The 25750-nt window shown below is 39.4% G+C and overlaps 2 protein-coding genes and 2 pseudogenes across 2 annotated transcripts in view; 3 read left to right on the top strand and 1 right to left on the bottom strand.

Annotated features, from left to right (window-relative positions):
- LOC146469902 (uncharacterized) overlaps positions 1–5363 on the top strand; it is a 30806-nt gene extending 25443 nt beyond the window's left edge. The window contains exon 8 of the mRNA XM_085122734.1: positions 4898–5363. Coding sequence (XP_084978860.1) covers positions 4898–5250 — 353 coding nt within the window. The 3' untranslated portion in view covers positions 5251–5363. The remainder of the gene's footprint in view (positions 1–4897) is intronic.
- LOC146469903 (uncharacterized) lies at positions 1829–3455 on the bottom strand (annotated as a pseudogene).
- LOC146469901 (putative serine/threonine-protein kinase roco4) lies at positions 5254–6431 on the top strand (annotated as a pseudogene).
- On the top strand, positions 5314–14625 carry LOC146469900 (uncharacterized). Its single transcript, XM_085122731.1, has 5 exons — positions 5314–7223; positions 7954–8002; positions 8820–9062; positions 11805–11882; positions 14095–14625. The coding sequence occupies exons 1-5, from the start codon at positions 6480–6482 to the stop codon at positions 14286–14288; spliced, it is 1308 nt and encodes a 435-aa protein (XP_084978857.1). The 5' UTR covers positions 5314–6479; the 3' UTR covers positions 14289–14625.
- Positions 14626–25750: the final 11125 nt, after the last annotated feature.

The raw sequence follows: 25750 nt of genomic DNA, 5'->3' as shown, positions 1-25750 counted from the left end.
GCCAGTATCTGTAGATTTATTGATTGGTTGGAAGCAATTACGAACTGCTTAAATCTGATAGCCCTGCATCATAATTCCTTGGTCATTCCTCGTATATAGTCTCATAGGGTTCCTTGGCATACCTTTATGGTCCATTACACCAATAACCAAACCAGCGTTCTTAGTGAAATCACGAAAATATGACTAACAGTTTCACCCTTTAACTAAGGATCATGGAAAAACTTATTTTCACACAAGAAGATTAATCGAAATCATTATGTATGGTTATGATTATTACCATGACTGAGACTGCTATTATGATGGTCATGAATTTACTGAAAATTCTTTATTCAAATCGTTCAACAATGAAGAACCACAAAAAGTCGCCATTGCTCCAAAAGACAAATCTCTTTTAAATACGCTCTCAGCGAATTCAAAGACAAAACGGGGTTATCGAGCAGTGATGAGGAAATAGATGCGTTTTATTTGTATTAGCGACCTGATTCAAAACCCTGAACGGAACAAGGAAATTATCACAGAAAGCTTATAAGACAATTAAAAATTAGCGACGCGCGACACCCACTCGTGTGTCTGAGAAAAAATAAAGACACATGACTAGAAATGGCCCGTTTGTCACCTTTTATCCCTTTTTGGCGTGGTTTTGGCCTTTCAGGCCTGGTTGTGGCCTTTCTGGCCTGCGTTTGGCCTGGTTATGGCCCGTCTGATCTTTTTATTAGGGCGTTTTCTATGGCTACTTTTTGTGGTTCTTCATCGTTGAACGATTTGAATAAAGAATTTTTAGTAACTTCTGGGCGTGTTTTATTTGATTACTTCTATAAACTTAAGCTGTCTATTGTTTTTGATAAAAAGGTTGAGGTTTAAAATGGGCTCGGTCCGTAGAGTTCCGGTTTTAGATTCGGTCACTGCTACTTGCATAATTTGTGGCTAACAGACCGTGAAGAGAGGTTGCACAATAGCTTAAGTCTCTGATCTTTAAATCTAAAACATAACCAATAATTATGTAGTTGGATTGGAGAAATATTGAAATACAAATTGAGGGGAACTCTGCTCACAAGCCAAGGCATGCCCCCTACTCATAAACTAAAGGCATGTTTACATCGAAGTGTATCTTGTACGCCAATGTAAAGGTGGATGACTCAACATAGTTTGCAGAGCATACCAGAGATTTCAGCCACTGACAATAGTCAAGTACAATTGAGATCAAAGTGGGACAGTATTATAGTCACACTAGATGTCCTCCTCTCCTTTACATGTACTTGTCACTTTAAATCTACAAAATATGATCAAATAATACGTAACTGGATTGCAGAAATATTGAAATACAAATTGAGGGGAACTCTGCTTACTAGGCATGAATAGATTGTGCTAGTAAATTTAGGAAAAGTTGCTTCACAATATACCCAAAAGTTGCTCTAAAGTTGCTCAAATATCAAAAAGTTGCCACCAAAATTTAGAAAAGTTGCTTGCTCTCTAGAGTCGATTTGTTTTGGATAAATACTCAAAACGTGTTTGTTTGTTTGTTTGTTGCCATTTAAACATTTTCATTAAATATTCTTACAATCATTGAAAGAGGGCAAAAGCCATTGTTATGTGACAAATACAAATACTATGTTGTAATCAATATACTCTTTAAACTCAACATAACTTCAATAATAGATACGTATTTTCTAGTTAAAGTTTCTAGCTAGTCACCTGGCAAAGTTTACGTGGATAGGCATCATAATGTTAAGTATATATACTTCATACCATATACGCCATGATATTGATGACTTTACATATGCTTTAGACAGTGATCAAGTTTACAGCCTTTATCTTATCACTTTAAAGTTTACTGCCTCTTTGCATTGTTGTATCTTATCATTACTGAAGCCTCTAGATAGTCCTCTAAGGCATTGCCTTGTTGATCATTGTATGCATTATTCAGAAGGTTGGGACTCTCTCAGCGGATGCTGAACTTGGTTGAATAAGTAACAACTTCTTCACTAGACTTGCCCAATGTGGAAGTCTGACACTGTTGGCTGCCCACCATCCAAGCTTCTCTTCCTCATCTTCCATGAAAACACCATCATCGGCAGCAAGGTAGTCAGGTAGCTCTCTGGCCAAGTTGGCAATGATGTTGTCATTATACAGAAATGGAAAGTTTCTGAATTCCTCCAAGGAGGCAGCCATTGGGTGGAGATGTTGAACTTGCATAGGACAACAGAGCCGTGCTACCTTAAAAGCACGGACTGTGTCGCGAAACTGAACACTAAATTTCTGCTGATAGAAATTAAGCCCTAGTTGAATACAGGCTTTAGCCTGTGTCATAAGCTGGTTGAATGTGACGGCATTTCCACCAGCTATTTCACGAGCAAATGCTGTAGTATTGGGTCAATGCTCACCTGCCACCGCCCTTGCAACAGAACAGAGACGTTCATAGCAGGTAAATATTAACGGTGTGTCCCCTTCAAGGTAGTAGGTTGCACTTACAAAGTGAACACCAGCATCTACAACTGCAGCAAGCTCAAGACGTAGGTCTTGGCAATCTTGATGATCATCAAATATTTCAAGTAGATGTCGACGCACTGCTGGGGACAATTCTTCATTTTCTCGAAGAAAAGGCTCTATATCTCCAAAGTAATACAGAGCTTGTTGTAGAATGTCCCACTTACTCCACCACTTGGTGTCACTATCTGTATGCATGGTTACCAACATTGTCTATTGAAGGTGAAAAACCCACCACATCAAACGGGTTGGAGTAGACAAACTTGAGTTGTCGCAGGGCAGCCCCATTCACTGAAGCCCCATCCCTGATTCCGCCAATGATTGTGTTAGGACCAAAGTTATACTTCACAGCCAGGCAAGACATCAACCTCTGGGCTAGGTCAACTCCCTTTTAATGCCTTAATGCCAGTAACTCAAACTGTATAAGGCGCTGTGTGAGTTTGAAGTCTTCCTGCTCAAAACGAATAACAATAGCAAGGGCCTCACCCATTCTAGCTGTTCCATCAAAAATAACACCGGCCTCTTTCACGGTTTCAAGCTCACTCCGGAGTTTCTCTTTTTCTTTTTCCAATACAGCTGGAATGATTTCCCTGAGGTTGGTACTGTGGGTTAATCTATGGCCATATCTCTCCAACAGAGGGCGTAGAAAATCCACTTTTGATAGGGGTATACCTCCAGTAAGACCAAACTCGACTATTTCAAATCGGAACAAACGTATGTCCGCAGGAAATGTCGATCCACTGGGGTGTTCGCGCATGTGTCGCCTTTTAAGACATCCCATTATTGACTGGTTTTGTTTCTTGTCTTTGGCGATGCGGGCAACTCCGTTTGTATGCTTGCTTGACTTTATATGCTTGCCGACTGAGCTTTTCTTTAATGAATGGGTCTCACTGCAAGCATTGCAACACAAACTGCCACTAGCCACTGCGAAATGTTGTTTTGGATAGCCTTTCACGCAATCCCAAGCGCATGTTGTGTTTCCTTTCCCAGAGGACGAGGTCGAGGTACCGCTTTCTCGTTGTTTGTATTTGCCTTCGTTGAGGTGAATTTTGCGTTTTCTAGAAATTGAAACGCTTGCAGGTTTACTAAGACTTGTCCCAGCGTCTATGGCAACCTTGATGGGGTCAATTCTGCTCGTACTTTTTCCATGTTATTATAAAAAAACAAATCGACGGCAGCTTTCTATGGTCTATATTCATTTAGACCATAAAATGACGCCATAAAATGTCTAAAACTTGGCAGTGAAACCACCCACCTGCGCCTTGTGGTTCCACTTAAGCTTTGAACATTTTTTGACGTCATTTTATGGTCTATAAGAGTATAGACCATAGAAAACTGCCGTCAATTTGTTAAATATCTAATGTGGAAACGCCTAGCGCCTAAGTTAACCAACCATATAGTTTTCTAAGTTAGACACTAGTCTTGTTAAGAAGCATTTTAAATGTAAACATCTATATGCATATTCAACACACACTCTCACAGACGACACATGCACTGCTCATACAGTTACTGTTATAATAAATATCTAAACCACGTTCACAGTAGTGATTTTCTTTTTTTTTTCTCTTGAAGAATTATTGATGAATTTGAGATTAATAAGTAACCATTTCAACGCTAATTGTTACCGCTAAAACAAAACAATAGTCTTGATACAAGCGTTGGAGTGAGGGTTTGAGTTTCTTAAACAACAAAATTCCAAGGACATAACTGGTTGAACAACTGATTAATTGAATGAATAACTAATTAAAATTGTTAAATTTATTATTAGTAATGCCAGCTTCTTAATTAAAAGACTCAAGTAAATTGTGTAAAGAAAATAAAAACTTGAGTCCCCTACAGTTATTTAGGTGTCGGAACGTGGCTTGAATAATGGTCGGTGCCGTGTTCGTCCATTCGTACTCATAAACCGGCTATAGGTCTTTTCTACATACTCACATATTCAGCATTACAAGCTGGAACATTTGGCTTGTATAAGTTACGTAAGACTTGAGGTACATAGGGGTAGAATCGTTGTTGGAACAAACCTTTGAACTAAATAGGCTCCATAAAACATTGTTTGCATCTACGAACTAATCGATCAACGATCGACTCTCCAACGCTACCTGGATAAGGCAACCTTGTTTTGTTAGAAGAAAGATCCATTTCCCTATGTACCTCAAGTCTCACGTAATGTATAAACTAACTAATGACGAGGTGACAGTGAAAGAGGAAAGAAGGTATCTCAAAATTTATCCAAGTCGCTTATACGTAGTATTTCTTAAAATACCTTTGTACCCCATGTTCGCTATAGTTAGTCTATATTGATCTAAATTCTCTTGATGCCCTTTTTCGGCTGTTACAATAGGAAAACTTACTTAACGAGGTGTTTAAGATACGATTGTGTGATTTATACGAGTCTCAATGTTTTTTTTAGTTGCCGTTCCACAGGAAATTCTTGCAAGAGGGCCCTTGGCATTTGACGCCTACACTAAAGCCTTGAAAGAAGGAAAGACGAGTGTCAAGAGGATACCAGTCATGTTGATTGGACAGGGTCGAACAGGCAAGACGAGCCTAAAGAAGTCACTAAGAGGGCAAATTTTTAATCCACAGGAAGAAAGTACCGTGGGGATTGATAAGGATCCTTCACATTTCAAAGTAACCAGAGAGATTTGGAAGGCTGGAAAGAAGGATGAGGCAAAAACATCTAATTTATCAATTTCATATGAACACCATGCAGCACAAATAATTGTCAACAGTTTGAAGATAGTTAAAGAAGATGAAGAATAGCTTTACGACGTTGTTTATAAAGAAGAACAAGAGTTTTACGACCATCTAGACTTCGAGGAAAGCACACTTGAGGAAGTCCAATCAAACTTTCTCCCCATCCAAAATGTTGATTTACATCAAAGCGACGACGCTCCTGCTGCAAATTTGGAGGTTCTAAATACAGATTTTCCTAATTTCCCTAATGACAGTAGCTTGGATTCACAAGGAGATGGTTTATCAAGTGCGAGCGATGAAACAACCCTACCAGACGAGATAGCATCTTTAGTTGAGAAGTTGCTTCTTGAGGATAAAAAAGGTGAAGAAGATGTATATTCTGTTTTGTGTGATTTTGGTGGACAATCTGTTTACTATGCCACACATCCACTATTACTTACACCAAGAGCAATGTATCTTCTGGTTCACGACCTTAGCCGAGATCCACATGAAATAGCCTGCCCACCTGTAAAACAGGGAATGTTTAAAAAATTTAAAGATCACTATTGTCTAAAAACTAACCTGGACTATCTAGACTTTTGGATGACCTCCATTGCTTCCCTAGCTGGTCAGGTCCCCGCAGGTCCTAAATCTGAGGTGTTGCCAGAGAAACTTCCTCCTGTATTCCTAGTTTGCACTCATGCTGATGAGCCTCATGATTGGGACGATCCTTATGAAATGGCCGATGAGGTATTTGATTTTCTGCAAAGGAAGCCATACAGTACTCAATTAGTTGATCAAGTTTTTGTCGTTGATAATTGTCCGGCAGCAACTCTGAGTGTTCAGAAATTATCCGTTTGCGGAAGCACATCCTTTCCGTAGCTAAGGAGCTACTTCAGATGAAAGAAGTTATTCCAGTTAAGTGGCTGAAATATGAGAAAGCGCTTCAAGTCACCAGAGAGGCGGGCCATCAATGGATTTCTCTCCAAAGAAGTGAAGAGATTGCGTCCGTAGAATGCAAGATTCATGACGAACAAGAGTTTGTGACATTGTTGAACTTTTTACATGACCAGAGAATTGTTGTTCATTTTGACGACACTCCAATTTTGAACAATTTGGTAGTCTTAGACCCTCAATGGTTGATCGACGTTTTCAAGATGGTAATAACTATTCAGCCGTATGACTTCCAGGAAAGAGAATTTAAAGAATTATGGCACAAGCTTGAGACAAAAGGCATCTTGGAGGAAAGGCTGTTGCAGCATGTTTGAGGTCCTTTGTTAGACCAGCAAGAAACCTCTGAAAGCCTCATTGCAATCATGGAGAAATTCAGCTTGCTGTGTCCTTGGCCATCATCAGATACTTCGTGCACCAAGCAGTACCTGGTGCCGTCCATGTTGATGTCGCATCCACCGCAAGATGTCATCAGTCTGGTTGCCTCGGCAACAATTCCTTCTCTTTTTCTCAAGTTTGAATCTGGCCAAATTTCTCCAGGCTTCTTTCCCCGACTAGTGTTACAGTTCTTTAAGTGGTGCACTGAAGAGTTTACAACCAAAGTTACCCCACAACTGTTCCTACATTTTGCCAGATTTTTTATTTCGTCAGAATCTTGTTGCTCTGTAGTCCTTCTCTGCCATATGTCTTCTGTTGAGGTGATTTTTCTCGGTGCGAATCCTAATGCCAGTGTGGGAGAAGGTTTAAACTCAGGGATAAACCTCTCTGAAGAGTTTTACCACGGCACCTTTCAGGTGACCTCTGCCTGTGTTGTACGGAGACAGCTCGCACTTATAGTTGAGTCCATGCGACATGAGTTCTGCTTTCTGAGAAACATGAGGTGTGAAGTTAGTTTCCTTTGCCCAGTCTGTTCACAAGGAGGTGCAGTTGATTTCTGTCGAAATCATCATTCGCAAGGTTGTAAGCAAGAAGAATGCCTTCACTTTTTCTCAGAGTATGAGCTGTTGAAGTGTAAACAAATTGCTATTTGCACTCAGTCTGCCACTGCAAAGGAAAGCGAGGTCAAAATCAAGCAGTTCTCTCCTTGGTTTGCGCTTGAGTGCGAAAAGGTGAGAATTCAACAAAACAAAATTAGAGTTAGGTACTAATTTCGTCGAGATTTAGGATTTCTTTCGCGGTCAGATGACAGAAGTTTCACTTTTAATATAGATTGGAACGAAAAGAAAAAAGAAAGAAAGCAATAAGGAAGTAAAAAGACAAGAAAGGTAGTTTGAGCCAGCAAAATGTAATTGGCCTTGATCCCAAAAAAAGTATATCAATTATCATCTCCGGCCAACATTGGGTCGTGCAGTGAATAAAATCTTTCAGTCACGTGCTTTATCGAATGATAATGCTCATGATAAACTGCCTGTTTTCCTGGAGGTGAACAACAGGTAAATCCTGAGAAATTTGTTGGCCAGGCCTGTTTTCATTCGATAAGTAGGCAGCTCAGAAAGGGGGTAAAACAATCCTGTTTGTAATCTATAGCTTTCAGATTAATTAATTTCTGCAAAGACCTTTATCATGTTAAGCGTAAAAAAACCCATCGATAATCTGATCTTGGCATGATTGGTGAAACTCAAAAATTGCAAGTTTTTTTTAATTTCATTACTCGATTTAATTGGATTAAGAAATAAATAGAAGAAAATCGCGTAAGGGACATCAAATTGCGTATATGATGTGACACCCGTCATCTCTTTCTTATCCTCCCACTCTCTTGTAGGAATTTAAGACTAAAATGGGATCGTCTTAAAGATGACAAAATGTAAAAAGTTGCACTCTCTTTCCAATTTTCAACAGCACGAAGAACGAGGGGAGGTTGATGACAGACTACTACGTACTATGCAAGGCAAGTTTCTGCCTTCTGTTTTCAAGCTACGTTTTCCCTATTTATGTTATTAAATATATAGTGGAACCCAGGTCTCTAAGAAAAGCTTCACCTTTTGGATTGAGTCAGAAGTGGAGTCGGAACTTGAAGGTCAAGGAGCCTTATGTTCTGATGTCTAGCCGCCCCGGCCTTATACCTTAGTTCAGGGTATCTGGCAGGCTAGAATAGTTATAATAATTTCGTCGGGCATTGCAGCTCATTTTGCACAAGAAAATATCGTAGCCAGCCAATCATGACTGGAAACCATTCAACTATTTCTTCAACTGTAACTATTTCTTCGCTCTTTACAAAATTCTCTTATTTTTCTTTTAAAAACTTAAAACCAAAGTTTGTTTAGACAAATTTTGCAGTATTCTGCGAAAGTTTTAAGCTTATTCGACAATGAAAACTTTTAATTTGTACCATAAAATAAACGCTGACTCGACGCCGGCAGCAATTATTTATTATTATTAAGATATCGCTTACACTACTGTATTTCATTCCTTCGGTGAATGCCTTCTCAAATTATTATAATAGTAATAGAGTTGATGTTTTTGGGCGTTAATTTCTTTTTGTCCCTACTCAGAACTCATTTGAAATGACCCTGAATCAGACCGAAAACATTAACAGAACATCAACTCTTTTGTTATATTAGAAGTTAAAAATAAAGTCTATGTTAGAACCGGTAACCGCAAAACATGGCATCCGAGGGCTTGGTACCCATAGACCCTTTTTTCATAAATGACGACTGATTTTTTATTCCTTCAAGCAGAACGTAATTAAAAATTCATTTTTGTAGCAAATGAAGACAAACCATTGGTTCTTCCTGAAACGGTTGTCGAATCGCTTTTGTCAGAGTCAAGTCATCCTAAAGAGATTGTCCTTCAGCTGAAACAAAGTCTGCACCTGGACGAAGCCTCTCTTAAGGATCCAAGACCTGACACCAAGAAATTGATCCGTTTCATGGCCAGAAAAGCAAAGAATTCAGACAGACTTGATGTTGCCGAATACTTGAGGGAAATTACACCAGCTGGGACTACTGTGCGCTGGTAATTTGTCTCATTTATTATATTTTGGCTGGCTCCGTGAGCAGGCAAGATGAACCATTCATTTCCTGGGCTGTGATAGGCTACTGTTCACTCAGCTTCAAAAGTTTAATCCACGAACAAAGCAATTTTTTCTTGTTATTTTCTGGGACAACAGCGCTAAAATTAAACCTGTTTAGTTAAAACTAGTGATAAACTGTGTTTGCAAGGACCACCGCGACAAAATAAAAGTACCAGATCCTGTAGTGAAGGATCTAATCAGCAAAACAATTGTAAAGCAAATAATCTAAAAAATAGAGCAAGGCTAATTTCACGGTCAGGAAAGTATATTTTCCAATATTTCGAAAGGCACGGCCTTTCTTCTTCAGGGTATGTTTGAGACTGACCCTGTGGGAAGATACGTTACAATTTTAAACAGTTACAATAGATACATGAAAAAAGGCTAAAGTTACATAAACAAAAACGTTACAATTTGAAATTTGAAAATACAACTGGTAAATAGGTATAAGCAAATTAGCTAACGTTACAACGTGGTAGACGAAAACAAAATACGTAACAATGAGTTAATTACATAACTTAGGAAGATGAAAGACGGGAAAAATGTTCATGTCTCATCTCTCCTATTAGGACCTAAGGGTATGCCTCTCTAGCTTTGCGTACACTGTCACGATTAGATTTGATGAGTTCGAGAGGAATTTGTAGCATGTCAGAAGCGTTATGGTCGTTAGAAAGAAAATGTTCTGAAACTGTGGTGGGTTTGGAACTGTTTGTTTGTTTGTCGACTGGTCTACGGTGTTCGTTAAAACGGTCTTTAAGTCGTCGTTTTGTTTCTCCTATGTATTATTCGTGGCAGCGGTGTGCCATGTAAATAACGTTTTTGGAGTTACAGTCTATATGATGAGTAATATGTCTAGTTTCGCCGGTAGAATGAAATGTGTAGCTGGTACGTCCGTCTGTTATGTAGTTGTAAGTTAAACAGTTGTCTCCACATCGAAAAGATCCATGGGGTAGGTTGTTTTGTGTGGGATTACGTAGTTTGGCGCTAACTAGTAAATCACTCAGGTTGTTGGTCCGTCGGAAGGCAACAAGAGGTGTGGCTTTGAAAACGTTAGCGCAGTAGGGAGATGAATATAGGATGTTGAAGTGTACGTACCAGAGGTTTGAGGTGACACCTCACACCTCTGGTACAGACTACACAATCCTTCATAAAAGACACTACACACTTTCTTAACAAACTCCAACAACTCGGACAATTACCCAATAACGCCATTCTTGTCACTCTGGACGTTTTTTTTCCCTACACCAACATACCTCATAACGAAGGCATCAACGCGTGTCGACACTTCCTCGAAACACGTAACCGCACCCCATACTACCATAAGTTCCGAAACTTTATGTGACCTCATACGCATGATCCTTACCATGAACAATTTTACGTTCAACGACAAACACTATCTACAGACTCTCGGAACTGCTATGGGAACCAGAATGGCTCCTTCGTACGCCAATTTGTTTCTCGCCAAATTTGAGACGGACGCATTACTACGTGCTCCATTTCAACCATACATATGGTGGCGCTTCATAGACGACATCTTCATGATATGGACACACTCTCGACGACCTCCAAACCTTCACTACTTATCTCAATAACATTCACCCCACTATTAAATTTACATCCAATTATTCTCACATCTATGCCCTTTCTGGACGTCAGTGTGTTTCTCTATAACGGCACTATCACTACCGACCTTTACACTAAGGCCACTGACAAACATCAATACTTGTTACAATCTTCATGTCATCCTAGACACACTAAGAGAGCCATTCCATTTAGCTTAGCTCTCCGCTTCGGCATTCTTCAGTCGCTGTCCTTTAGTTACGTTGTATGTTGCTGATACATCGCCTGCGTTTTCGTTTTCTTTCTCTCTCCTTTTTTCTTCTTCCTACGTTTGTCGACATATTTAAAGAGTTAAATTTATAGCTTTCTTCAAATTATATCTGTTTGTTTTTCTAAAAGGCATTTGGCCATGCAACTTCCCTCCGAAAAAGACACGGGTTGTCGTACAAGGCTAACTTGAGTAAGTGGCATTTCACAATGGCTTACCCGGATGAGCGGACGTACCTACGTACGTACGTACGGACGGAGTTGACGTCATAACCTAACCAAAATTTTTCACATTCATGGTTTACCAGTTTCTCTTATTAAAAAGGGAACAACCCAACCCACCTTCACAGCTTGTTAAACAAAAGGAAAAAAGGTTTACAAAAATAAATGTAAACGAAGAAGTTGCGAGTCGCATGAAAAGGTTGAGACTCCTAATTTTCATAATTGAGAAATACTAGTATTTGGAAGCGCGGCCAGGGTCTTGGAACCATCTGGCCGCACTATGATAAATAATGCCAAGCCTCTGTCTTCTTAAAACTAAAAGGACATTGCTTAAGGCTTCTAATTTGCACACTGATTGAAAAATACTAAATGGGTTTTACGCTACACATCGTGCCTCGGACACGACTTCATGTCGGTCCATTAAAAATCCTTAAGGACTTGCCTTTTATCCAGCCATCTTGCCTTCATTTTTGGTTAGTAACTCATTTGCTTGGGAACAGCACATGTGATGAACGCTTATAACCTAACATTTACCAGTACGCTGAGCTTTTTGTACGGGTTTTAACAACTCCTTTTGCAAATGCTATTTCCCAGAATATTGTCTTTCTCTGACCACACCCGTTTCTTGTAGGTCCTTTGCTGCCACAGAACCTTGACATTAGGAATATTCCAACTGGTACGATGAGAGCTCTTACGATTGACTTGAGCGGTAAGTGCTACCCAAAATTTTGAAAAGCCTGGTACTATAAAGCATCCTTATCTCCAGATTTGGACTTATATAAGACTGGGCCGAACCTCTACTTATCCACCCTACTATAAAGACACGTTATTACGAAAAGTTTACGTAATTTAACAAAGGTACTGTAACAACTTTTAAGCTACGTTGAAGGTAATATTCAATTCGTCAATGTTAATTATATTGACTACGAATAGCGGAATACGACATATATAGGAAACATGTACATACTGTAGCACTTTGTAAAGGAAAGAAAAGAAGTGCACACTTCAGTAACGGATATATGAACTGTGTTTTATAGTAAGGTGGGAGGTAGAGGACAGAACAAAGAAGAAACAGCAATTTTTAGAGTCTATATCAATTTATTCAGAGGTTCCCGTATTTTTTATTAGTTGACGCTTGCTTGCTCGATTCAAGATCTAACCCTTTGTATCTTTGGAGTAATAACTAAATAATTGAAATAATTAAATAATTGAAATAACCGAAACGCTGACCTTGTTGTTTATTTTGCTTCATCTTCACTCACCGCTTCTCTCGCCACAACTTGTTCTAATATCATAAACTGGTATTATTAAAAGAAATTATTATTATTATTATTTCCCGTCTATGGTTGATGACTGTAAAACTATTTTTTTATTTGTGCATCAACTACAATGACAGTTACATTAATAATACGCAGAAACAACCCTTTATACGTGCATAACCAGCCATAACCAGCCATACTACAACTGCGTATTCACATACTATGCCATCACCATAATAATTTTATCAATAAACAAATACAGTGTTTTTAAAGGAAAAAATTAAATTACATAGTACACCTTTTCATTATTTTTCAAACTCTTATTCTGGGTGCAAATTTATGTTTATGTTTCCTACTTAAGTTTACGTTTGTTTGTATCTCCGCTTTCAACGCATATTTACAGTGATCGCACAATCAAGTCTTATTCATGAAAATGTACGTTTTTTTAATAACAAGGGGTTAGGAATAAACGTATTTCGATTGCCTGTATTCCCTTCTGGTCTCTTGAAATGCGTCTTTAAAATTGAAACTCATGTTAGGCTGAAATTAATCTCTAAATATAGGAGGCATAAGCAATTTCAATAAAAGACGAACTATCTTCAAATGGTGCCGAGAAAAGAAAGCAGATACGATTTTCTTACAACAAACGTATTAAGAAAAAGAGACAAAAGTACAACGGAAAAATATATGGGTTGGTCAATGCATTTTTTACATGGAAGCCCTAATTCCTGTTGTACTGCAATATTGATCCCAAATAACACCAATTGCACACTTTTCTCCACAATTCCAGATCCCTTGGGCCGTGTTATTATCTTAAAAATTCAATATTTATGCACCAAACAAAGATAAAGGTCTCATTTTGTTCTTAAGAAAGTTGAAGGTCTTTGAATTCTCCAAACTGAAAGCTTTAACTTATTTTAGGTCGAGATTTCTGTTGTCCTTTAAAACCGAAGGCGAGATGGTACCGTGCTTTTAAGGAGGGCGGCAATTGACAGCCTTAAAAGTATACAAAGTGAACTAGATTTAATCTATAGTTGGAGAACTAAAACTCCTCAAACGAAGAGTTACACCTGGAGTCAAAAATACCCAACAGTGGAGGGCCAAGTATTGATCAGTGCCATGTCGGCTAATTTGGAATAGTCTATGTGATTTTGGGAACTCTGCTGAAATAGTACTGAAATAGTACTGATCATGCAGCAATAAGCTTAGCTAGAGAGGTAAAAGGTCCAAGCATGTGGTAAATTCAAACGAAGCTGTCTGGTTCAAAAGTAAATTACTCGAAGACTGAAGGATTATGGATACGATCTTTGAATGACAGTGTCAAATGAAGCCTCTGGGAATAAAATGGCCCTAGGAGCCAAGACAACTTCGAGTCTTTTTCACTTATGATAGAAAAATGTTATACATAAAGAATTTTTCCGAGAAACTCCCGGGAGGCCAGTACTGAGCGGGCCTTTGTATTGACTTGGCTATGCAATGCTGGTGAACCCTTACAAGGGCGAAAATATTTTCCATGGGTGCCCGGGAATATATATGGTAATAGGCTTTACGCGTGCATAAAGGATCCCAAGTGCATGTACGGTAGTCTCTTTGCAGTGTCCTTATACTTAACATTACTCACATCGAGTACCCAATCGAAAAACGTATGATTGCGTATTGCAGGTGGGGAAGAGTGGAAAGAGGTTGCTGAGAGACTGGGCCTCACGCCAGCAGAGATACGTTACCTTGACAAACGAACTCTGAACCCATGTGACGCTGCCTTGGCTTTCATTAGTCAGCGATGTTACATTAATGTGGACGATCTGTACGATGTGCTAAGTGAATGCGGGCTGCCTTTGTTGGCTGATTTTCTGTGAAGAAACCTTGAAAGACAGTTTTTTCTTATGAAAAAAGTGCCTAAACATATAAATGTAAATGACTTTTTAATACCGAGTAAGTGTAGCGCTCTGTGTTAGTGGGGGCAGGCACTTTTAAGTGCCAATTAAAAAAAAAAAAGGCAAGAAGCCTTAAAAACCAATTAGAAACAAATACTCCAATATGAAAATAGCATGTTTGAGAATTGCAACCGGCAGCGGAAAGACCAGCTAAATAAGTTTTGACTTATTTACTATTTTTAGCGTATTAATCAAATATTCAGATTTCACAAGCGATGCTATATATACCTGGATCGTGTTTAATTTTTTTGTTTTAATTTTCAACCGGCAGCGGAAAGACCAGCTAAACAATTTTTAACTTATTTACAATTTTACCATATTAATCAAATATTTAGATTTCACAAGCGATGCTATATATACTTGGATCGTGTTTAATTTTTTTTTTCATTTTTTAAACTTTAATTTATATGGAAACCTGGAGACTAGCTGGTGTGTTATCGCAGACTTCCTGGACCTATAGCTAAGTATGTGACAATAAGCATATATTGTATTGTATTGTTTAAATCTCAGCTCATGTACATGCACATGCATGAAATGACGTCACGGATGATAAAACGATTGCTCCCCCGGAAGTTTTAATCCGCTCACTTGGAAGGCAAGCAACTGCGCATGCGAAAACGCAGGCTAAGACTGTCCATTAAAAAGATAATGACCAAAAATAGTTCTCCTGTCACGCAATGACCCAGGACATATATATACGTGTTCAAACAAATAGCATGACTCGCTGTCCGGTCGTTCAAGATTGCATGAATAAATTTAATGTGGTTGTTGAGAAAGGTCTGGCACTAATGTGGAAAAGCCGCTGACCAGATATAGTGCCTTGAAATTTTTTTAAAAACATTTCAAAATGGCGGCTCGACGAGGAAGACAGATGTTGACAAGAGAAGAAGCTTTCCCTGAACTTTACGCGGATGCGGACTCTGATATCGATGATTGGAGGGAAGAGAGTGATTTTGAGCCAAGTAGTTGGGAGGATTCGGAAACGGGCGATTCTGACGAAGGCAGTGAACAGGATTCGATCGAACCAGAGCAACAACAACAAAACGCACGTGGCTATGGTCGGGGAGCTGTCCCGTGTGACCTTGGAGGTAGAGGAAGAGGTGGTAGGGGAATAGGACGGGGAAATCGTGTTAGACAGTCACCAGCAGCACAGGAAGCATTACTGGAAGCAAAGTGGACGAATGTCGATCGAGAACCTCAGATTCCACCTTTTTCTTCAACGCCAGGAATCCAGATGGCACTTCCTAATGACCCAAGAGCAGGTGACTTCATGAGGCTTTTTCTCGATGATGAATTTTTTGATCTTTTAGTTACACAAACAAACTTGTACGCGATGCAATACAAGAGGAATAATCCAAACTTGCCCAGACATTCTCAGGCACAGTCCTGGTTTGATACAACCAGAGGTGAGATGAAGAAGTTCATTGCTCTTAGCCTACTGATGGAAATTGTGAGAAAACCTGAGTTGTCGGATTACTGGAGCACAAATCCCTTGTTGCAAGGTTCAGTTTTCAACAGTGTTATGTCCCGAAACCGTTACCAAACTATTTTACGGTTTTTGCATTTTGCTGATAATTCCCAGTATGATCCTAATGATGCCAACAGGGACAGGCTTTACAAAGTCAGAACACTTGTAGATAACCTGCTGTCCAAGTTCAAGAAACTTACATTCCAGAGAGGGAAATCTCAATAGATGAGGAGTTGCTGCTCTGGAAGGGAAGGCTTGTTTTCAAACAGTATATTCCACTGAAACGGGCTCGTTTTGGCATCAAAATGTTCAGTCTCCGTGAGACTTCTGGTTATCTTTGGAACTCGTACGTTTACCTGGGGAAGGAACCAGAGCAACACGCTGGAGATCGACAGTTGGTCAATAGATTAGGTGTGAGTGGAGCTGTAATCCCTAGATTGATGGAAGATCTGCTGGGTAAAGGGTACCATGTTTATGTTGACAACTGGTATACAAGCGAGGTTCTCTTTACCTACTTGTATGAAAACAACACAGCTGCCTGTGGTACTGCAAGGAAAAACCGGCTACGACTTCCAGCCACATTCAAGAATCCGAACATCCCAAAGGGTGAGCATAGGTACAGGAGGCATGAAAACATGTTGGCCATTCGCTTCAATGACAAAAAGGAAATATATTTCCTATCAACTATTCACAAGGCCAATGTCATCGACACAAGAAAGCCTTGACCGCCAAGGCAATGTTGTTAGAAAGCTCAAATTGATTGACGACTACAACAGATACATGGGTGATGTTGATAGGAATGATGAAATGATTGGCACCTACTCTTGCGTCAGAAAGAGCATGAAGTGGACTAAAACGGTTGCATTTCACTTCATAGAAGAAGGCATTTTGAATGGCCACATCCTTTTCAAGAAGGAAGGTGGCACAAAGCAACTTTTCCGCTTCAAGCTTGATTGCATCAACAACTTATTTGCAACATTTGCCTCTGAGCCCACTGCACCTGAAGCCTCTGATCGCTTTTTAGGTCGCCACTTCCCAGAACTCATCCCTCCTACAAACAGCAAACAGAATCCTCAGAAGAGATGTGGTGTGTACCAGTCCGGACAAAAGGAAGGAGAGCAGATACCAGTGTGAGGCACTTAAGTCCAGAAATGCAGGCAATGGCGAAAATGGCAAATTTGACGAAATCTTGCCACAGTCATAACGGTGGCAAATTTGGCAAGATTTCGCCAAATTCCCAAATAAATGCAAATAAGCTAAACACATGGAAGCCTGCCATGTTGGTGGATTTGACGATTTTGGCGAATGTGACAAATCTGGCGAAAATGGCAAATTTGACGAAATCTTGCCACAGTCATAGCGGTGGCGAATTTGGCAAGATTTCGTCAAATTTCCAAATAAATGCAAATAAGCTAAACACATGGAAGCCTGCCATGTTGGTGGATTTGACGATTTTGGCGAATGTGACAAATTTGGCAAAATTTTGTCAAACTGCCAAATGCATGCAAAGGGTACCAACAAAGTGACGAATTTGACGATATTTCGCCAGAGACCAAAATTCAAGCGAATGAGCTCAACACAAGGGTACCAACAAAGTGGCGAATTTGGCGAATACGGCGAATTTGGGATATATGGCGAATTTGACGATATTTCGCCAAAGACCAAAATTCAAGCGAATGAGCTTAACACAAGGGTACCAACAAAGTGGCGAATTTGGCGAATACGGCGAATTTGGGATATATGGCGAATTTGACGATATTTCGCTAAAGACCAAAATTCAAGCGAATGAGCTCACCACAAGGGTACCAACAAAGTGGCGAATTTAACTGATACGGCGAATTTGGCAAATATGGCGAATTTGACGATATTTCGCCAAAGACCAAAATTCAAGCGAATGAGCTCAACACAAGGGTACCAACAAAGTGGCGAATTTGATGAATACAGCGAATTTGGCCAATATGGCGAATTTGACGATATTTCGCCAAAGACCACAATTTAGGTGAATAAGCTCAAGACAAGGATATCAAGGGCAAATGGCCAAAGATCCTACATTTCAGGAAATAAGTGGCCTTCAACCCGAGTAATAAGCTTAACACATGGAAGCCTGCCATATTGGTGGATTAGATGATTCTGGAAAATGTGAAAAAAGTTGCCCAAAGTTTGTCAAATTGACAAATGTATGCAAGTTAGTGAAGCATATGAAAGCCAATCACGATGATGGAGTAGTATTACAGTTGTAGAAAATATGACAAATTCCAGACATTGAGATAAAAATCGTCACATTCACCAAACAGCGCGAAAAAAATGATACAAGTATATTTCGTTATTTAAGGTGAGTTCACAAGTAACATTGGGAGACAATAGTTATCTTCACGAGTACCAAACTTAACCAAAAAAAAAAAAATGCATGTATACCTCGTTCTTTAAACGTGGGTCTACACGTAAAATAAGGGAAAATATTTTAACAAACCAAACCCTAACAAAAAAAATAATGCATGTATACCTCGTTCTTTAATCGTGAATCAACAACTATAAACATTGTGGTAGGTATCCAGGGCATGATTGATCACAATGTTTCTTTTACACAGAATTGGCAAATTGCGACTCACGACTAAGTAACGAATACAAGTTAGCAAAACTAAATATAATTTCACTGCAACTCGCCAGGGTTTTGGACAGCAAAAGCATGCATGCATTTCCACCTCAAGCAGCTTAAGCGACTGTTTCCTTCACAATTAACCTCAATTCTTCGCTTTCATTTCAAGCAGCCGATCTCAGTTCCTCTTCACGATTCGACATCTCCCCGGGATAGCTTTTCGCTCCTAAAACCTTCCCCAAAATCTCTCAGGAACATTTTGCGAATCCATAGCTTTCCTTCTCCATGCCATTTTCGAAACTCACAGTTTTTGAAATTTTGTCATGTAGGGTACATTGAATATTCCCGCACACATTCGCTAGTTGATTGGCTACGTTTATGCGTGCTTCCAAATAAGGGGCACGTTTTGACCCAAACAAGGCTCGTAAGGGTCCCATTTCGTGCCTAAAGACATTTCGTGTCCCTTACATAAAAATGTTTATGTATTCGTTTTACTTTCCTCAATATTCGACGTTTTGCTATCTGTGTTTGCGAGGCGTCTAAAAATGACGCCTTCTATTGATGATATGGCAAGATTCAGCGATAGTCTTTGAAGAACCATATAGCGGCGACAATTCGTGGTCAAACAAGATGCCTGCTATACTGGCATTACGCGTGATGCTGGAGCTGATTCATTTATTCCAACTGTATGCTTCGCCGATTGATAAAACTATCCTTGCTAATGGAATAGTTTGAGCCACGACGATCGCGTTACGTTGTTTCCCTTGTGTAACGCGACTCAGACTATCAGCGGAAATTTGTGAAATTCCATTAAGATAACGTAAGCTTCTCAATGACTTCTTTTCAGTCTCGCGTCGTGGTCTAAGACTGTCAAACAAAGTACGATTCCTTCGCCATGAACTAACCAATTTCCACCGTTTTAAATATCGAGTGCTTCTTCGAAGTTATTCTTTCGATTTGCCGCTTCAAAATGGTAAAATTTCCGTTTGAAAACGGCATACTTGAGTCCAGAACATGTTATAAACAATGTGGCGCCACAATTTAATGCAGTTTTAATTAAGAAATCAAATGATGCGTTGACGTCACACAGGTAAGGGTGAGTGGGTCCATTCCCTCGCGATATAAGCGACAAGAATGGATTTTGATTGACCTGCTTTTGTTGAAGACAATCAGAACAATACATCCCGACTAGGAGAGGGGAGAGTTTAATGAATAAATTAATGTACCGATTTGTGGATACGAGGAAGAAAAAAAACAAAAAAAAAAAAAAAAAAGAAATCGACCCGTTTTTAGACACGGTATGCCCCCTCAGGGAATCCCGCGTAATTAGTCCGATTATTCAGTTGAAGATCCACGCCACATACCTCCTCTGCTCCATCACTTCAAGCATCAGGTGGAAGACAACAACCACAACAAACAGCTGCCTGGCAAAATCCCTTGTCCAATGGAGTGCGATTAATGAAAGGTTGGGGGTTCAGTACTCTGAACTTAGATGCCTTGACTTAAGCCGACGTTTGACTTTGAGATCGGACCTTTGTTTAAACCTCTACTAGATATCTTTCAACATCTTGACTTTAGGGGCAAATAAAAGATGACAGGAGATAATATTGTAGGATTTTAATTTGTACTTCACTGTTTCTAAGTATTTTATCTATTTTCCATCTATATACATTTCTATTATACAGGGCTTAAAATTGGTTAACGAGTATATGTAAAAAGTCAATTTTTTCACATTTTAGTCGCCATTTTGAATTTATTAAATAGCTTGTTAGTCACTGACTAAAAGATATAAATTTTTAGAAATCCTGACATGTTTACTTTCAAAATACTTATGCTTTACTCTTGACTTCAAGTTGTATGGGGCTTTTTTTATGCATGTATGTCATTACCAACAAAGAATTATTGCAAAACTCAGTTGTCAAAAGGGTTAAAGGTTCCTCTGATAAAGGCACAACCCATTCACCCACATATTCTGTTATAGGGATGTGTTTACAGGAGTGCTACACTTGTTTCCGTGGATGAAATCCCAAGCAGATGGGGCCATTCGAATAAAATATCTCTTCAGCAGTATTGTTCCAAAGTGTTAGTTCTTCTTCAAAAATTTAACGCATTACATTTCTGGTAATTTTTATGTTTGGCTTTATTCGTTTCAAATAATTGTGACCTGAAATTTTCAACCCACCTACTTCCAGTGCCAATGAGCTAATTCTGTGGGCCTTCCTTGTCAACAAGAGAGGTAGACCACAAATATATACAGGATTTAACAAAAAAAATATTTGCTCTGGCAACTGAATTTTTTTTTTCACATTAGTGATTATGCTAATGCATAGATTCAGGTGAGGAAATAAAAAAAAGGAGGTGTCGCATATATCTGTTTAACACGATTATGTTCATGAATTATGTTCTAAGCAACATGATACAAGAGTTTCCCACCAATGAATAGTCAAATTAGAGGTACTCAGGTCTTTAATATTGTTGGAACATTTTTTGTTTCATACAAATTAAATGGAAGTTAGACATATTCTGCTAACCCAATGTTGTACCCAATTCAGATCCCCTGGGGTTAACATTCTTTGTTTATTGCATTTGCATTATAATGTAGCGTTCCCATTTAAATGATATGGAAATACTTAGAAGGAAACATTTTATGTACAGCATTGCGTTAGCCGAATAGGTCTATTGAGATACATTTTACAGGTTCTAAACACAAGACCACCACCATTTTCCCTATTTAAATTAGGTCACTATTTCATTACAGGGCATTTTCACATAAATTTGTTAAAATAATGCAAACTATAAATCTCACCAATAACTTAATTCTTTTGTATATTGATGATAAAAGATGTATTATAGAGGGACTACTCTCCAAAATATAAACACGCTATACGTTTATAATAATTATAAACTTATTTTACTGACGTTTATTATATGCATGCACAATTGAGAGTTCACAATTTCTACAAATCATTTGCATTATAACTTTAGAAAAAACTTATTATAAGTTGTTACTGTTGTGATTGACATGAGATTATATTAATAAATCTAAGTAAGTCAAACTACACAAGAGACTGGTTTATATAAAGCATGAAGGAGGGAATTCGCCGCTCTGTTGGTACCCTTCTCTTGAGAGCATTCAACTGAATTTCAACTTTGGCGAAATAGTCAAACTACACAAGAGACTGGTTTATATAAAGCACGAGGGTGGGAATTCGCCGCTCCGTTGGTACCCTTCTCTTGAGCTCGTTCAACTGAATTTCAACCTTTGGCGATATATCATCAAATTTGCCATTTTCGCCACATTCGTCGAATTCTTCAATTCGCCGCTCTGTTGGTACCCTTCTCTTGAGCCGGTTCAACTGAATTTCAACTTTGGCAAATTATCCTCACAATCGCCATATTCGCCAAATTCGTCGAATTCGCCGCTCTTGTGGTACCCACCTTTGGAGCCTGTTCAACTGAATTTCAACTTTGGCGAATTATCGTCACCACTGCCATATTCGCCGAATTCGTTGAATTCGCCGCTCTGTTGGTACCCTTCTGTTGAGCTCGTTCAACTGAATTTCAACCTTTGGCGAAATATCGTCACATGTACAATCGCCATATTCGCCAAATTCATTGAATTTGCCGCTCTTGTGGTACCCACCTCTTGAGCCTGTTCAACTGAATTTCAACTTTGGCGAATTATCGTCACAACCACCATATTCACCAAATTCGTCAAATTCGCCGCTCTGTTGGGACCCTTCTGCTGAGCTCGTTCAACTGAATTTCAACCTTTGGCGAAATATCGTCGCATTTGCCAGTTTCGCCAAATTCGTCAAATTCGCCGCTCTGTTGGTACCCTTCCATTGAGCTCGTTTAACTGAATTTCAACCTTTGAAGAAATATCGTCAAAATCGCCATATTCGCCAAATTCGTCGAATTCGCCACTCTGTTGGTACCCTTCTGTTGAGCTCGTTCAACTGAATTTCAACCTTTGGCGAAATATCGTCAAAATCGCCAAATTCATCGAATTCGCCACTCTGTTGGTACCCTTCCGTTGAGCTCGTTCAACTGAATTTCAACCTTTGGTGAAATATCGTCAAATTTGCCAGCTTCGCCAAATTCGTCGAATTTGCCGCTTTGTTGGTACCCTTTTCTTGAGCTCGTTCAACTGAATTTCAAATTTTGGCGAAATATTGTCAACTTTGACAGTTTCGCCAAATTCGTCGAATTCGCCGCTCTGTTGGTACCCTTCTCTTGAGCTCGTTCAACTGAATTTCAAATTTTGGCGAAATATTGTCAACTTTGACAAATTCGCCAAATTCGTCGAATTCGCCGCTCTGTTGGTACCCTTCTCTTGAGCTCGTTCAACTGAATTTCAACCTTTAACGAAATATCATCAAATTTGCCAGTTTCGCCAAATTCGTCAAATTCGTTGAATTCGCCGCTCTGTTGGTACCCTTGCACTGAGCTCGTTCAACTGAATTTCAACCTTTGGCAAAATATAATCGAAATCGCCATATTCTCCAAATTCGTCGAATTCATCGAATTCGCCACTCTGTTGGTACCCTTGTGCTGAGCTCGTTCAACTGAATTTCAACCTTTGGCGAAATATCGTCAAATTTGCCAGTTTCGCCAAATTCGTCGAATTTGTCGAACTCGTCGCTCTGTGGGTACCCTTCTCTTGAACTAATTCAACTGAATTTCAACCTTTGGCGAAATATCGTCAAATTTGCCAGTTTCGCCAAATTCGTCGAATTCGCCGCTCTGTTGGTACCCTTCTCTTGAGCTCGTTCAACTGAATTTCAAATTGTAGCAAAATATTGTCAAATTTGCCAGTTTCGCCAAATTCGTCGAATTCGCCGCTCTGTTGGTACCGTTCCGTTGAGCTCGTTCAACTGAATTTCAACCTTTGACGAAATATTGTCAAATTTGCCAGTTTCGCCAAATTCGTCGAATTCGCCGCTCTGTTGGTACCCTTCCGTTGAGCTCGTTCAACTGAATTTCAACCTTTGGCGATATATCGTCAAAATCGCCAAATCCATCGAATTCGCCGCTCTGTTGGTACCCTTCCGTTGAGCTCGTTCAACTGAATTTCAACCTTTGACGAAATATTGTCAAATTTGCCAGTTTCGCCAAATTCGTCGAATTTGCCGCTTTGTTGGTACCCTTCTTTTGAGCTCGTTCAACTGAATTTCAACCTTTGGGGAAATATCGTCAAATTTGCCATTTTCGCCATTGCCTGCTTTTCTGGACATATCTTTTGTGCAGCACCTTGCTTCAAGATTTACCACACAGAATAAGACTGAACATTGCTTTGTTAACTTTTATTTCACATGAATCTTTCCGTCAGCAACTTATTAGTGTAAATACAATTTTAGCAAGTTTATATTCCTTTCTTGTAACCAAGACAGCATTATATTGAAAATTCAAGATGGCCGCCATCAAAAATGACTTTGTGCAAAATCACTTTTTATTATCTTTCATGGCTTGAAATCATTACATTATCCTACATCTAGGTTAACTGAGACGTTTCCCTTTAAAATTTTTATATTTTTTAGCAAAATAAAATTTTTTGTAAAAATCCAAGATGGCCGCCGGTTGGTGGGTGTATGTGGCTGTGGTAGGGAAGGGGTTAAATAGAGTTAAGCATTACTGTGAACAGTAACAAAACAGTAATGAAGTAACAATTGTGATTCAGCCAATAAACTGAGCGTCTGACAGGTCGTTAATTCAGGTTAGTATACGTGAACATCAATTTAATACAGTGAGGAGGCGAGAGGGGTTTGTTCTTGAAAGCTAAAACGACAAAATCAGTGCCTGGAGGCTAACCTACCAGAATAAAATGGCCGCTATTTTCTGTTGTTTTATTGAGCTTCTAGTAGGTAGTCTGCCAGAGCTGTTCAAAACCTTTGTCGTGTGTCGAGACTGCAATTGGCTTGTGCTTAGACTGTTTCATGGGTCATCTTTCATGAAAACCTTTAGGTCCCATTTAAGATATTGGACTGAGTTCTTTAGTTCAGTTCTATTTCCCCGAGTTTCATTGGCTTATCAGGAATTTAGCCGAAGCCATTTCCCTCGTTCGTCGTCAGTAATTCTGGGGTCGTGCCTATTAATCCAAGGTTGATTACGTGTTTGTTTTGGCGTCATGTAGGTATATGGCGTTTGACGCTGGGGCTGTAGAGGATGCTGCCTCCTGTAATAACTTTGCCTTGTCAACTTCTCTGCGACCGATGCAAAGTTTCCTAATGGCCCACTACAGTGTTATTTATTTCGATATTCAGGAAAGGCTTAAAGGGAGGGTATTCTTTTAAAAATTTAAATGGGGGGGGGGGGGGGGGGAGGGAGGTTAGAGCATTAAGGTACACGCGCTCACCTTGATAAACACAAATTTAAAAGGAAAATTTAAAATTTCATCTTGAAATTTAACGGTGTCCCTCTCAAATTTATTCATTCATCTAATGTAAAATATTTCCATAATTCATTTTTATTAGCTTTGTTAGCGCGGGTCCACATCAGGACTTTGGTCGAGGGTGGGGTAGGAAGGGGTGTAACAAAAAATTTATCATTAATTATAAAGCGCGGGGGGGAAATCACGATACCCTTGTTTACAGATAACATTTAATTGGGAAACAAATAAGAACAAGAGCAAGGAGGAAGTCAAATATTTATTTCATAAGATCCACAGGAAAAGCGCTTCAAGGGATGGGTTGAAGTGTAGAAGATCAACACAAGATCGAACCCACTGGAGAAAAACTGCGGTGTCCTTATGCGTCCATTGATTTAATTAGAGACTTACTGTTACATCGCGTCCGTTCATGACGATAATTATAGTCAGACACTGGATGACTTTTTGACAGGTTATTTAACTTTTATTTCTTTCACAATTGATGATAACACAACCGTTTGGTATGGAATATTTTGCGATTTAGAAAAATAAAATGCTTTCAGTTCCTTAGTGCGCACGTCTTAAAATTTTGGCAAATAAATCTGTGACGAAAACTAAATATTCATTATTTCAAGGAGGGCGTCTCCTACTAGTAGTCGTTTCAATTTAGGGAGCTTTAACCCGGCGACACACCTAGTGATTTTATACACCAAACGCCGCGATCGGCAAAAATCGCCAGGTGTACCCGGAGCAGCGATTGCGATTTTCGCCGATGGCCGCGATCGCCATATAAAATCGCCGATATCCGGCATTCGCCAAGTGTGCCCGTTCCCCGTTATTTTCTACGGTTATTGCTGCGAATCGCCAGTAAAGCCAACCCATCAGGTTGGACCATTTTATCACACCACTTTTCATAACTGCCACATCGCCGCGATCGACGAAAAAAATCGCCA

This window comes from Pavona decussata, unplaced genomic scaffold, assembly GCF_977016875.1.
Source record: "Pavona decussata unplaced genomic scaffold, jaPavDecu1.1 SCAFFOLD_115, whole genome shotgun sequence".
In the NCBI taxonomy this organism is placed as follows: Eukaryota; Metazoa; Cnidaria; class Anthozoa; order Scleractinia; family Agariciidae; genus Pavona; species Pavona decussata.
The sequence above is the reverse complement of the archived record's forward strand: the minus strand, read 5'-3'. Positions and strand labels throughout refer to the sequence as shown.

Coding starts and splice junctions, on each gene's coding strand:
- LOC146469900 (XM_085122731.1), top strand. CDS start 6,480: ATGGAGAAATTCAGCTTGCTGTGTCCTTGGCCATCATCAGATACTTCG. Junction 7,224..7,953: donor TTGCGCTTGAGTGCGAAAAG/GTGAGAATTCAA, acceptor AATTTTCAACAG/CACGAAGAACGAGGGGAGGT. Junction 8,003..8,819: donor ACTACTACGTACTATGCAAG/GCAAGTTTCTGC, acceptor TCATTTTTGTAG/CAAATGAAGACAAACCATTG.